Source organism: Falco peregrinus, chromosome 5, assembly GCF_023634155.1.
Source record: "Falco peregrinus isolate bFalPer1 chromosome 5, bFalPer1.pri, whole genome shotgun sequence".
Lineage (NCBI taxonomy): Eukaryota > Metazoa > Chordata > Aves > Falconiformes > Falconidae > Falco > Falco peregrinus.
In genome coordinates, this window is record NC_073725.1 from 66,514,187 (window position 1) to 66,525,714 (window position 11,528).

Sequence of the window (11,528 nt, forward strand, 5' to 3'; positions counted from 1 at the left end):
TTGCTGAGAAATGCTGTGGAAGAGCAGGTGGCTGTTGGGGGCTTTTCTGAAGAGAAAACACTGCGGAAAATCCCAAGCGTGGTTCTGGATGGGTGCCTTAAGAGAACCCCCCAGGTCACCAACCCATCCATCCTTCTCCTCACCCCACAGCTGCCTCCACTTGAACTTGAACTTTTCATGTTGGATCTTGGACCCCAGAGCTGCCAAATGCTCCAATGGCCTCTGTTAAGGGATACCACTTGCCCCTGCGTGCCTGCTTCAGCGGCCTTGAGAAGCTCCCACTGTGCCTTCCCTGCAGACATGCTCCCTGCCATGGCACGTGTGGCATCTTCTGGCCAAACCCAACTGTTCCATGGCGATGGTGGCCCAGAGATCCCTCAGCTCTCCTGCACAGGTTTGTGCCCCCCATGGGTGCTTCAAGAGGAGATGTTCTCTCCAATAATTCATTTCTTATTAAAAATACCTTCTTTGTAGGTAGAAATTATTTCTCCTAAGCCTGATACTGTTCCCCCTGGGGTCTGGCTGCTCCATTTTGAAGCAGCAAGTGCTCAGCGGGGTCCTCGCCAGCTCTCGGCTGAGTTACCAGGAGGTAACCCCAGTAGTCAGGGTGAAATGCTGCACTGGGAGAGGTTTTCCAGCACATTCCTTTCCCTGTCATCAACCTCATAAGCTAATTAAACAAAAAGGCAATTAGTCAGTTTCCTAGGCAGGCTGGTATGTTAATCAGGTTCCCCAGTGTTCCCTTCCAGTCTGGCAAAAGCCAGTATTGGTGCTAAAAATTCAAATGATTGCTATGGAAACCCCAACAGCTGATAACTCATCCTGTCACACCAGGAGAGCAGGGGGCCAAATCTCTCCTGGGTGTAGCTCCACCACCATCCTGCCAGTCCCTGCCTGTGACCAGTGGAGGGGACATGTGGGCTGGGGATGTGCCAGAGAATTTGGCAGCAACCGTAGCTGCCAGGCGAGGTGGCATGGGGACAGAGCAGCTTGGATTTGTGTGAGCATTCTTACGCTGCAGCCAATGGAGGTGGAGCAGTGGCCTCCTGCGGTGCTGAAAAGAAGGAAAAACCAGCAAAATATTTATGCTGTGGAGATGGAGGTTACATTCCTCCTATCTGGGGTCCCTCTGTCCTTGCACATAACCTCCCTTTGACCTGTTCCTAACTCTGGTAATGCTATTCACCGCACAGAGCTTGAGATTCCCAACTTGCTGGGACAATTGGACAGGAGTCTGGCCCTTCCTTCCCACGCTGTGTTGGAAGAAACCATCCTGAAATCGCGTGTGGGGTCTTCCTTGGCCTGGCACAGCCATTCCGTGCCCTTCGGCAGGATTATCCTGGTCTCTGCCCTGCTGCGGCACGAAGAACCACGCTGTGGCCCAAGGAGCAGGTGGGCCGCTGGGCTCCCCAGAGGGACCCAGCAGCACAGTCCGGGGCTGCAGGATGAGGCCCCGTGTGCGGAGCAGCACCGTGCGCCCACCCCGGGACCCCCCCGGGACCCCCGAGATGTGGTACGGGGGCGATGAGGGCAGGCAGGGACACATCGTTGCCCGAGTTCTGTCGCTGTATGACGGCCCTCTGCCCGGGAGCAGCCCGGGGCCGGCAGCCCGCAGCAGGGTGCGGGGTTCCGCGGGTGCTCCTTACCCCGGTACACTCCCCGCCGGGGCCCCCGCCGCGCTCCTCCCGACCAGCAGGGGGCGCTGCAGCGCCGACGCCCCTCTTACGGCCGCGCCGGCCGGCGCATGCGCAACGCGGGGACCCTGCGGGATCGGGGCGGGCAGGGGGCACCGGGCGTACCGGGCAGCGGCGGTGCCCGAGCGGCGTTGGCAGGATCCGACGGTGGTCGGTACAGGTGCTCGGGCCGCGGCTGACATCGGGCTCTGCCCTACCGCCTCCTGGGCTCTGCTGGGGCCGGCGGCGGGGACTCTCATCGCTCTGGCAGCGCCGCCGCCCCGGGGATCACCGTCCTCAGCGACTGTACCGACCCCGGTCCCTCCGAGCCGGTTCCCAGCCGAGTTACCGGCAGCGGGTGGGAGGAAGGACCTTCCCCCGCGCTGCGGCCCGAGCTAAGCCACGGCGGGGCGGCGCGGGAGCCGCCGTCCCCAGCTGCCCGCAGGCCCCGGTGCAGCCCCAGCCAGCGGCCACGTGGTCCCGCCTCGGCGGAATAGCTTCGCAACCATAGAGTCTACCGGCCGCTGCGGACCAGAGAGGCGAGGTAGCGCATGCGCATTGGCCACTGGTTGCGCAGGTTCCGCCCCCCGGCCGGCGCCGGCGTATAAGAAGGGGGCGGTTGACGTCAGCGTTCTCTTCCGCCCGCTCTGCGCTCGCCAGCGAGACAGGGCTGCCGCCGCCGCCATTGCTGTAACCCCCCCGCCCCGGAGAATCCACCGCCATCCGCCACCATGGTGAGGCCCTGCGTCCTGCCGCTGCCTTGGGGGGCTGAGCGGGCCCTGTGCTCGCCACACTGTCGGGGATGGCTCGCCGGGGGGCGGTGGCGGGGGCCTGGCGGGCCGGGCTTGGCCGCTGCTGAGGGGAGAGGGGTGGGGCTGGCCAGCGTGCCGCGGGGGGAGGGAGGAGTGTCCCCGGGGGGTTCAAGGCCTTTGCCCGGCTGGGGGGTGGGCTTGGGGGCCTGCGCCATGTCCCAGGCGGGCCCTCTCCTCCCGGTGCTGGTGGGGCCTGGCGGCACGCCGCCTGGCCGGCGGGGGGGTAGCGAGCAGCCGTGATGTGGCACCGGGGCGGTGTTGGCGCTGGGGACGGGGCCTTGCAGCGGCCGGCGGGTGCCTTATGTAACGCTGCGGCCCAGGCGGAGACAGTGGCACGGGCGTACCTGGCTGTCACCGCCCGCCGCGGCGCAGCGCCCGGAGGGGGCTCGCTTTTCGGGAGAGCTGGGCTCAAGGCAGCGTTCCGCGGTTTGTAGGACGTTGGGGTGGAGGAGGAGCGCGCTGGGGGCTTGTGCTGCAACCCCAGGTCCCTCTGCTTGCAGCGCCGCTGTCTGCCGTACCCTTACTGTGGGTTGTCTTGTGACATGGGCTGCATGGGCAGAACTGGTGTCAGTGTGGCGATGGCAGGTATTTGTGGTGTTGGTTGGGCTTCTTAGAGCTACCAAAGCCCTTTCTCATACCCTGTTTTTCCTTCCCCCTCCCTTTCATTCTTCAAGGTGAACTTCACAGTAGACCAGATACGGGCCATCATGGACAAAAAGGCCAACATCAGAAACATGTCTGTGATTGCCCACGTTGATCACGGCAAATCAACCTTGACTGATTCTCTGGTATGCAAAGCTGGTATCATTGCTTCTGCCCGTGCGGGGGAGACCCGTTTCACCGACACAAGGAAGGATGAGCAGGAACGGTGCATCACCATCAAATCAACGTGAGTTTCCTCCCTTCAGGCACCCCAGTGTTCCTGCTGCATGGTCTGAGCGCAGGGGGGGCTTTGAGTCTTCCACTGGTTTGGTTGCAAGGTGAAAGAAGACGGCGTCAGGCTTTCTTTAGTCTAGTTCAGAAGCTCCTCTCTTGTTTGTGAGGATTGCTTAAATGGAAGAGCAAGTATTGATTGGCTTCATAGAGCACTACCTTGGTGGCCACTGGGAAACAGATGTGCAGCTGGGAGCTTCAGTCTTCCGTTTTAGCACTGGGACTGCTGGATGTGGCGGGTGTCTGCCGGAGTCCTGCTGATGTGGCGTGGAGATTGTCTCTGGCAATGTTGGCAGCTGTGTTACCACGGGTGGTTTGAGGACCCTGAGGGATGTGAAGAGGGATGAGAGGCGGTTGGGCCTGGTAGGAAAAGCGGAAATCCTTGGTTGAAAGAAGTGGAATCCTGTGTGGGCACTTCTAATTGCATGGGTTCAGAAGAGCATAGGAAGGGCTATTCTTAGCCTGCACTCCTGGTTATCTCCCACACTGGCCTCCCAGGAATACACTTCAGGAAATCCTTAAGCCCAGGGGCAGCCATCTGTGTGGGATAAAAGGATGCTTCTAAGCACTGGGGAGGGGTAACGTAAATAATAATTTTAGTAGTTTTTCTTTTATTTCAGAGCTATTTCCCTATTTTATGAGCTTTCTGAAAATGATTTGGCCTTCATCAAGCAGAGCAAGGATGGTTCTGGCTTCTTGATCAACCTGATTGACTCTCCTGGGCACGTGGACTTTTCATCAGAGGTCACTGCTGCTCTTCGTGTCACTGATGGTGCCCTGGTTGTTGTAGATTGTGTCTCTGGTAAGGTTTTTGCAGCCATATAAAACTGGAGTGTATGTTGGGCGAGTTTGAAGACAAGGATAACTAATTCCCCTGTGTTTGGCAGGCGTGTGCGTGCAGACAGAGACTGTGCTGCGTCAGGCCATTGCTGAGAGGATCAAGCCTGTCCTGATGATGAACAAAATGGACCGAGCGCTGCTGGAGCTGCAGCTGGAGCCAGAAGAGCTGTACCAGACCTTCCAGCGCATAGTGGAAAATGTGAACGTTATTATCTCCACATATGGAGAAGGAGAAAGTGGCCCCATGGGAAATATCATGGTAGGTGGGAGGCTGTGAATGCTGTGTTTGAAATAATCCCCTTTAGTGAGAGAGAGCAGTTGTCTCCGTGGTTGTTCTTTCCTGTTTCAAGCGGAGAAGCAAGAGCAGAATGATGAAGATGCTTGTGCTGGTTTGGAGCTCTTGCTAGCTTTCCTCCAATGTCATCTGTTCAAGGCTCTAGCAAGTAGAGGCTATAAATACAACAATGTTTTCTTCCTTTACGAAGGGTGCTGTTTCATAGGACACCTTCTTGCCTGTATAATATCTGTGATGTTGGGTGGTGTGAGATCCTAGGCTCCTGCACAGCATCCCCCCCCAGCTGCCTTCTGCAGTGGAAGGCCAGTAGGTGTTTGCCAGTCCCCACGCTCCGAGCACTGCTCCCTGCTGGGTTCCTGGGTAGCGAGTGATGCTGTTGGCTGGAGGCTCTGACAAAAAGCTTGCGCTTTGTTCCCATTGAGCACTCTCCTGAGTGCTGCAGGCTTTCATGTATTGCTGAGCCTTCCTGTGAAGGATGGGAATGTTACCTGTGCACAAACCAAAGTGGTTGCTGAGCTGTCTGAGTGCGTAGCTGGTTGAAGTGAAGAAAAACCAGTCCAGTTCTGTGGTACAGGGCTAAAATGATGGGTGTGGGCCAGGCTGTCCCTGGACCTCAGAGATGACTGCTGTCACAGAACTCGTGCAAGAGTCACATAGTCCTGAAGCTCCATTTTCAAACTTTTTGTACTTGGGTGGTGGTGTTTGGGATGCAGTAGGCTGACTGCTTTTAATGCTCCGTGGCTGTAAGAGCTGTGGCTCTTCATCTATAACCCGGCTCTCATGTTTGTTTCCTTTCAGATTGATCCGGTGCTTGGTACAGTCGGCTTTGGTTCTGGCCTGCATGGCTGGGCTTTCACTCTGAAACAGTTTGCTGAAATGTATGTTGCGAAGTTTGCTGCCAAGGGTGATGCCCAGCTGAATCCATCTGAGCGTGCCAAGAAAGTAGAAGACATGATGAAGAAGTTGTGGGGAGACAGGTGAGGAATCTTGGCTGTTGATCTTAATTCCACATCAGCCCTGTGTTGCTGCGACATGATGCTGTAGAAGATGGTTAAGGAGGGGGGATGTGGCTGTGTCACTTGTCTCAGTGTCTTGGTGCATGTGCTAGCAAAAGAACCGCTTCCTATGAAATCTTTGTAGTATGGGAAACAGATAAATGGGGAGGGGGTGGTGAGTTGGCAACATGAGTTAAATGTGTTTTGGTGAGTTCTGAAAACCTGAGAGTGATGGGGAAAAGCATGAAGATGGTTGTTACTCATCAGCTCTTTTCTCTGGCCTGAGGAAGTAGAACAAGCCACGCTTCTGTAGCTGAGCTGGGCATTGATACTTATCTGACTTGATTCTTTCTCCAGATATTTTGATCCTGCTACTGGCAAGTTCAGCAAATCTGCTACCAGCCCTGATGGAAAGAAGCTACCCAGGACCTTCTGCCAGCTCATCCTTGACCCCATCTTCAAGGTGAGTTCCTTGGTGTTCAGCTGTGGCTGGTTCCTTTATGCTCTGTGGTTTGGTTATGGTGTGTGATGATGGAAAATTTCTTCACTTTGACCTGACTCGTCTGACTGAAGAAATTTAAGTATCTGACACATCTTGTTACTTGGTGCAGGCAGGGAGGCTGGTAGTAAATACTGTGCAGGCAAGTATGTGTCTGAGCCTTGAAATGGATTCAGCAGCATGATGAACCAGAACAGAGATTCTCTTTAGAGACATTTGTGCTGCTGCTTCAAACTGGGTCACTGGTAACATTCATACCTGCTGCTGCTTTTCCAGGTTTTCGATGCAATCATGAACTTCAAGAAAGAGGAGGCGGCTAAACTGATTGAGAAACTGGACATCAAACTTGACAGTGAAGATAAGGACAAAGAAGGCAAACCCCTGCTGAAGGTGAGATTGGTCTGAATCACCTGTGGGTAGGAGGCGAGTAGTTGTACTGCTCTAACTGCGAGCTTACTAAGCAGCTACAAAACCTGCTTGGGTAGGAGGGTGCTGCTGGGATGTTGGGGGAGCACAGGCAGGTTAACTGCCAGGCCGTGAATGGTCTGATTGGGTCTTACTCCTGTGATTTCTGCTCAGGCCGTGATGAGGCGGTGGCTGCCTGCCGGAGATGCCCTGCTGCAGATGATCACTATTCACCTGCCTTCTCCCGTCACAGCCCAGAAGTACCGCTGTGAGCTGCTCTACGAGGGACCCCCTGATGATGAGGCTGCCATAGGTATGATGAGCTGCTGCTTTGCTGCCAGGTGTCTCTTCCCATAAGTGCTCAGCGCTCCAGCATGCCTGTAGCCACCTCATTCTCCAAGTACACAGCTTGGAAGCTGCTGTAGTTCTTGAGTCTGTTGCTGCTATGGATCAAACAAACTTACTACCTCGCAGCTTTACTCCGGAGGACTGAGCTAGTTAAGTAACTGGAGAGTAGCCAGGGTGTATGCCAAAGGCTCAGGCTAAGCCTGCATTTGTTTAAAACATCTCTTAGTGATGTGATCTTTGTCTCTGTGCTGGCCAGCAGTCTGGACAGAAGTCAACAGCAGGATGGGAAGATAGTGTGGCTGCAGGTCTCGCGTGGGGATTTGGGAGTGGGTGGGGGGACAGGGCATGCATGCCAGATGCTAGAAGTAATACTGAACTAAGTTGATTTCTCCCCTTCCTGCCAGGTATTAAGAACTGTGACCCCAAAGGCCCCCTGATGATGTACATCTCTAAAATGGTGCCAACCTCTGACAAGGGACGTTTCTACGCTTTTGGACGTGTCTTTTCTGGTCTGGTCTCAACTGGCTTGAAAGTCAGAATCATGGGACCAAACTACACACCTGGCAAGAAGGAGGATCTGTACCTGAAGCCAATTCAAAGGTCAGTCCCAGCCAGGGTGTGCTCTGTGCTTCGTTTGTGGTTCTGGTACTCTTCTTGGATCTCTTATCTGAGGCCAGACAGGGAGCTTGGCTGTGGGCTTCAGGTCTGCTGCTGAACTCCAGGATACTGCCTGGTGGGACCTCCTCTTCCAAACGTCCTTAAAACAGCTTTCTTTCACCAGGACCATTCTCATGATGGGCCGCTATGTTGAACCCATTGAGGACGTGCCTTGTGGAAACATTGTTGGTCTGGTTGGTGTTGACCAGTTCCTTGTGAAGACTGGAACCATCACCACCTTTGAGCATGCTCACAACATGAGAGTCATGAAGTTCAGTGTCAGCCCCGTTGTACGTGTGGCTGTGGAAGCCAAGAACCCAGCTGACCTGCCCAAGTTGGTAGAGGGACTGAAGCGTCTTGCCAAGTCTGACCCTATGGTGCAGGTGAATGTCCAGAATGGTTTTGGGGACAGGAGGAATCCTGGTCCTGCTGGCACAGGAGGCTTCTGCCTTGGTCATGATTGCACTGGGGATGCTGGCAGAATAGTCTTGAATTAAGTATTGCTCCCAGTCCCACCAGAGTGAGGAGTGCTTGGGGTTGGTACTGACTCACCCCAGACTGGTGGAGAAATCATCTAAAAGTAAGCTCTATGAGTCAAAGACAAGAATCAGAGACAGTCGCTAGTGTTTTATGTGCAAGAGCTTTCTCTGCATTGCAGCCAAGCTTCACCTGCTGTGTAAATGGTCTTTTCAGTGCATCATTGAGGAGTCTGGGGAGCACATCATTGCTGGTGCTGGGGAGCTGCACTTGGAGATCTGTCTGAAGGATCTGGAAGAGGACCATGCATGCATTCCTATTAAGGTAGAGGGCCTGCAGTGGCAGAGCTGTTGATGAGCTCTGAGCGGCTGTCCTGGTGAGCTGCCTTTTGGTTGGTGGCTTACGCCTCTCTGCTCTGTCACTGCAGAAATCAGATCCTGTTGTGTCCTACCGTGAGACTGTCAGCGAGGAATCCAATGTGATGTGCCTTTCCAAGTCCCCCAACAAACACAACAGGCTGTACATGAAGGCCCGGCCCTTCCCAGACGGCTTGGCCGAAGACATTGACAAGGGTGAGGTCTCTGCCCGCCAGGAGCTGAAGCAGCGAGCTCGGTACCTGGCTGAGAAGTACGAGTGGGATGTCACTGAAGCCAGGAAAATCTGGTGCTTTGGTCCCGATGGCACTGGCCCCAACATCCTGACCGACATCACCAAGGGAGTGCAGTACCTGAATGAGATCAAGGACAGCGTGGTGGCCGGCTTCCAGTGGGCGACGAAGGAGGTAAGGGGCAGCACCTGGCTCCAGTCATGGTGCAGCTGGGATCACTGTGCGATGGGCAGTGTGCAGTGTCATCAAGGGCTGCTGCATGCCTTTTCTCAAAGACATTTCAGAACAACTGTCACACAGTGCAACATTTATAACTCAGAAGTATCTTTTAGGATAAATTAAACTCAGTGACAGCTGGAGTGAAGATGTATCAGTTTAGATGCTCCACCTCAAGACAAAAAACTTTCGCCCAGGACTGCAGAGAAACTCATGGCAGCATGTACTTAAAATTTAAAAAGAGTTCTCAGAGAGCAAAATGCAGCAGCAGGGACAGGAACTATTAAGATGAATAATACAGCTGGCATCAAAAGAAAAGGTACTTTGAGAGCCTCGGCAAAGATCTGGCCTTATTTACCAAATATTTTTTTGTCAGGGCTAGACAGGAGGTGACTCCAGAATAACAAGGTGACAGACTGGGAACAACAACAGGAGAGGGGGTTTTTGTAAGTTAGTTTCAGTCTCAAGAAGATACATGTGAACAAGTTCTTCTTTTTGTCCCAGTAATGTGGAAAAACTACTTTTCCTGGCCTAATGCTGGGGTTGCAGCTTCACAAATGTGTCAGGGCTTCTGTTGACATGATCCTTGGGGCTGTTGCATGGAGATGCTGGTACGAATGGTTTCAGTGTGTGAAGCCTTCTCTGAGGAGCTGCAGTGGTGATGGCAGGCAGGAGTAGCTGATTTGTAGGTCTTGGACAAGGAAGTGATGTGCCAATGGCTCCTTGGTGTGCCAGGTGTGGTCTTGGTGACCTGCTTCCAAGGGACAACCAGAGCCTTCTGGTAGGGAATGCCAGCTGTCTTCCAACATGGTGTTGACTGATGCTCTGCTCTGGTTTTCCAGGGGGTCCTGTGTGAGGAGAACATGCGTGCTGTGCGTTTTGATGTGCATGATGTCACCCTGCATGCTGATGCCATCCACCGTGGAGGTGGGCAGATCATTCCCACTGCTAGGAGATGCCTGTATGCCTGTGTGCTCACTGCTCAGCCCAGGCTCATGGAGCCCATCTATCTTGTGGAAATCCAGGTGAGGAACCTCTGCTCAGCCCAGAAGATCCTGGTTGAGGAAGATGTGAGCAGGGTGGTTTGTGGTCCTGACACCTCTCTCTTTGCAGTGCCCCGAGCAGGTGGTCGGTGGTATCTATGGTGTGCTGAACAGGAAGCGTGGCCATGTGTTTGAGGAGACCCAGGTGGCTGGCACCCCCATGTTCGTGGTCAAGGCCTACCTGCCTGTCAATGAGTCCTTCGGTGAGTGTGCTGGTCCTGGGCCTGTGCAGCTCCTGGGAGGGAGATACTTTTGGTCCAGCTGTTTGACCACAACAATTGTGGAGTCATAGAATCATTTAGGTTGGAAAAGACCCTTAGAGTCCAACTGTGAACTTGCCACTGCCAAGGCCATCACTAAACCATGTCCCCAGGTGCCATGTCCACACATCTTCTGAATACCTCCAGGGATGGTGACTCCACTGCCTCCCTGTGCAGCCTGTTCCAGTGCTTGACATCCTTTTGATGAAGAAGTTATTCCTAACACCAACCTAAACCTCCCCCAGCACAACTTGAGGCCGTTTCCTCTTGTCTTGTCTCTTCTTACCTGGGAGGAGATAGTGGTGTCACAGAATGCTGTGTGTTGGAAGGGACCTTCAAAGTCCAATCTAGTGCAATCCCCTTGCCATGAGCAGGGACATCTTCAGTGGGATCAGGTTGCTCTGAGCCCCGTCCAGCCTGACCTTGAACACATCCAGGGATGGGGCATCCACCATCTCAGCGCAACCTGTGCTTCAGCACCCTTGGCGTAAAAAAGTTTCCCTTGTCTAGTGTGAATCTCCCCTCTTGTTTAAAACCATGACCTTGCCCCGTTGCCTGAAGGCTGCCCCCCTTCTTCTAGCAGCCCCCTGGGAGGCCGCCATGGGGCTTCTCTGGCCCCAGCTCCCCGGCCATCCCATGGAGAGCTGCACTGGTGTCGGCATCTGCTCTGGCTTCCTCTGCCCTACCTGTGCCAGCAGCGCCATGGGGTGTGGGATCAGCGGGTGGTGATGCTGAACGATGCCTGTTCCCCATCCACCTCACCCCCTCTCTTCTTCCTCACAGGTTTCACAGCGGATTTGAGGTCCAACACGGGGGGCCAGGCTTTCCCCCAGTGTGTCTTTGACCACTGGCAGATCCTGCCCGGGGATCCCTTTGACAGTACCAGCCGTCCTTGCCAGGTGGTGGCTGAGACCCGCAAGCGCAAAGGGCTGAAGGAAGGCATCCCTGCCCTTGACAACTTCCTGGACAAACTCTAATTAAACACCTTGGACTCTGGGGGAGGGAAAAAAAGATTAATTAATTAGCGTTAATGCCCATGCAAAGGGGTAGATGCCCATGCCCACCATCTCTTTGCATTGTTAATCAGTTTCATTGCAATTTGAGACTTTAAATGAGGAGAGGAGGAAAAAAAAAAAAAGCCTTATAGGTTTCTGTGTTGCACATGACTCATCTTTGCCATTGTAACTAAAACATTTCCACTAGACTTGCCCAATTCTGTATTTATTTGACTCAAAAGCGTTAATGCAGAAGGTCAGGGGAGGGGACATGCTCCTCCGTTTGTCCCCAGATGGGGTAAATCGATGCAAAACGGGGAGGGGGGGGGGGAGATGCCCGTCTACAGTGTGACTGTCCGTCGTGACCATCGCCGCCTGTATTAGTGCCACTGGAATTAATAAAATCGGATAATGGTGATGGGTGTGCGTTGCGGTGCTTTGCCGGGAAGTCGGGCGCCCCCTGGCGGGGGGGT

At 54.3% G+C, this 11,528-nt stretch overlaps 1 protein-coding gene and 1 non-coding gene across 2 annotated transcripts; both read left to right on the plus strand.

Moving 5' to 3' along the window:
• Positions 1 to 2,256: 2,256 nt before the first annotated feature.
• EEF2 (eukaryotic translation elongation factor 2) lies at positions 2,257 to 11,473 on the plus strand. Its single transcript, XM_055804592.1, has 15 exons — positions 2,257 to 2,407; positions 3,160 to 3,374; positions 4,039 to 4,220; positions 4,306 to 4,517; positions 5,352 to 5,530; positions 5,906 to 6,011; positions 6,324 to 6,437; positions 6,627 to 6,765; positions 7,205 to 7,400; positions 7,582 to 7,840; positions 8,151 to 8,258; positions 8,362 to 8,715; positions 9,600 to 9,782; positions 9,871 to 10,003; positions 10,844 to 11,473. Exons 1-15 carry the CDS (start codon positions 2,405 to 2,407, stop codon positions 11,035 to 11,037), a joined length of 2,577 nt encoding a protein of 858 aa, XP_055660567.1. The 5' UTR covers positions 2,257 to 2,404; the 3' UTR covers positions 11,038 to 11,473.
• On the plus strand, positions 6,073 to 6,139 carry LOC114013365 (small nucleolar RNA SNORD37). Its single transcript, XR_003556296.1, has one exon. It is a non-coding gene; the product is annotated as a small nucleolar RNA SNORD37 (small nucleolar RNA).
• Positions 11,474 to 11,528: the final 55 nt, after the last annotated feature.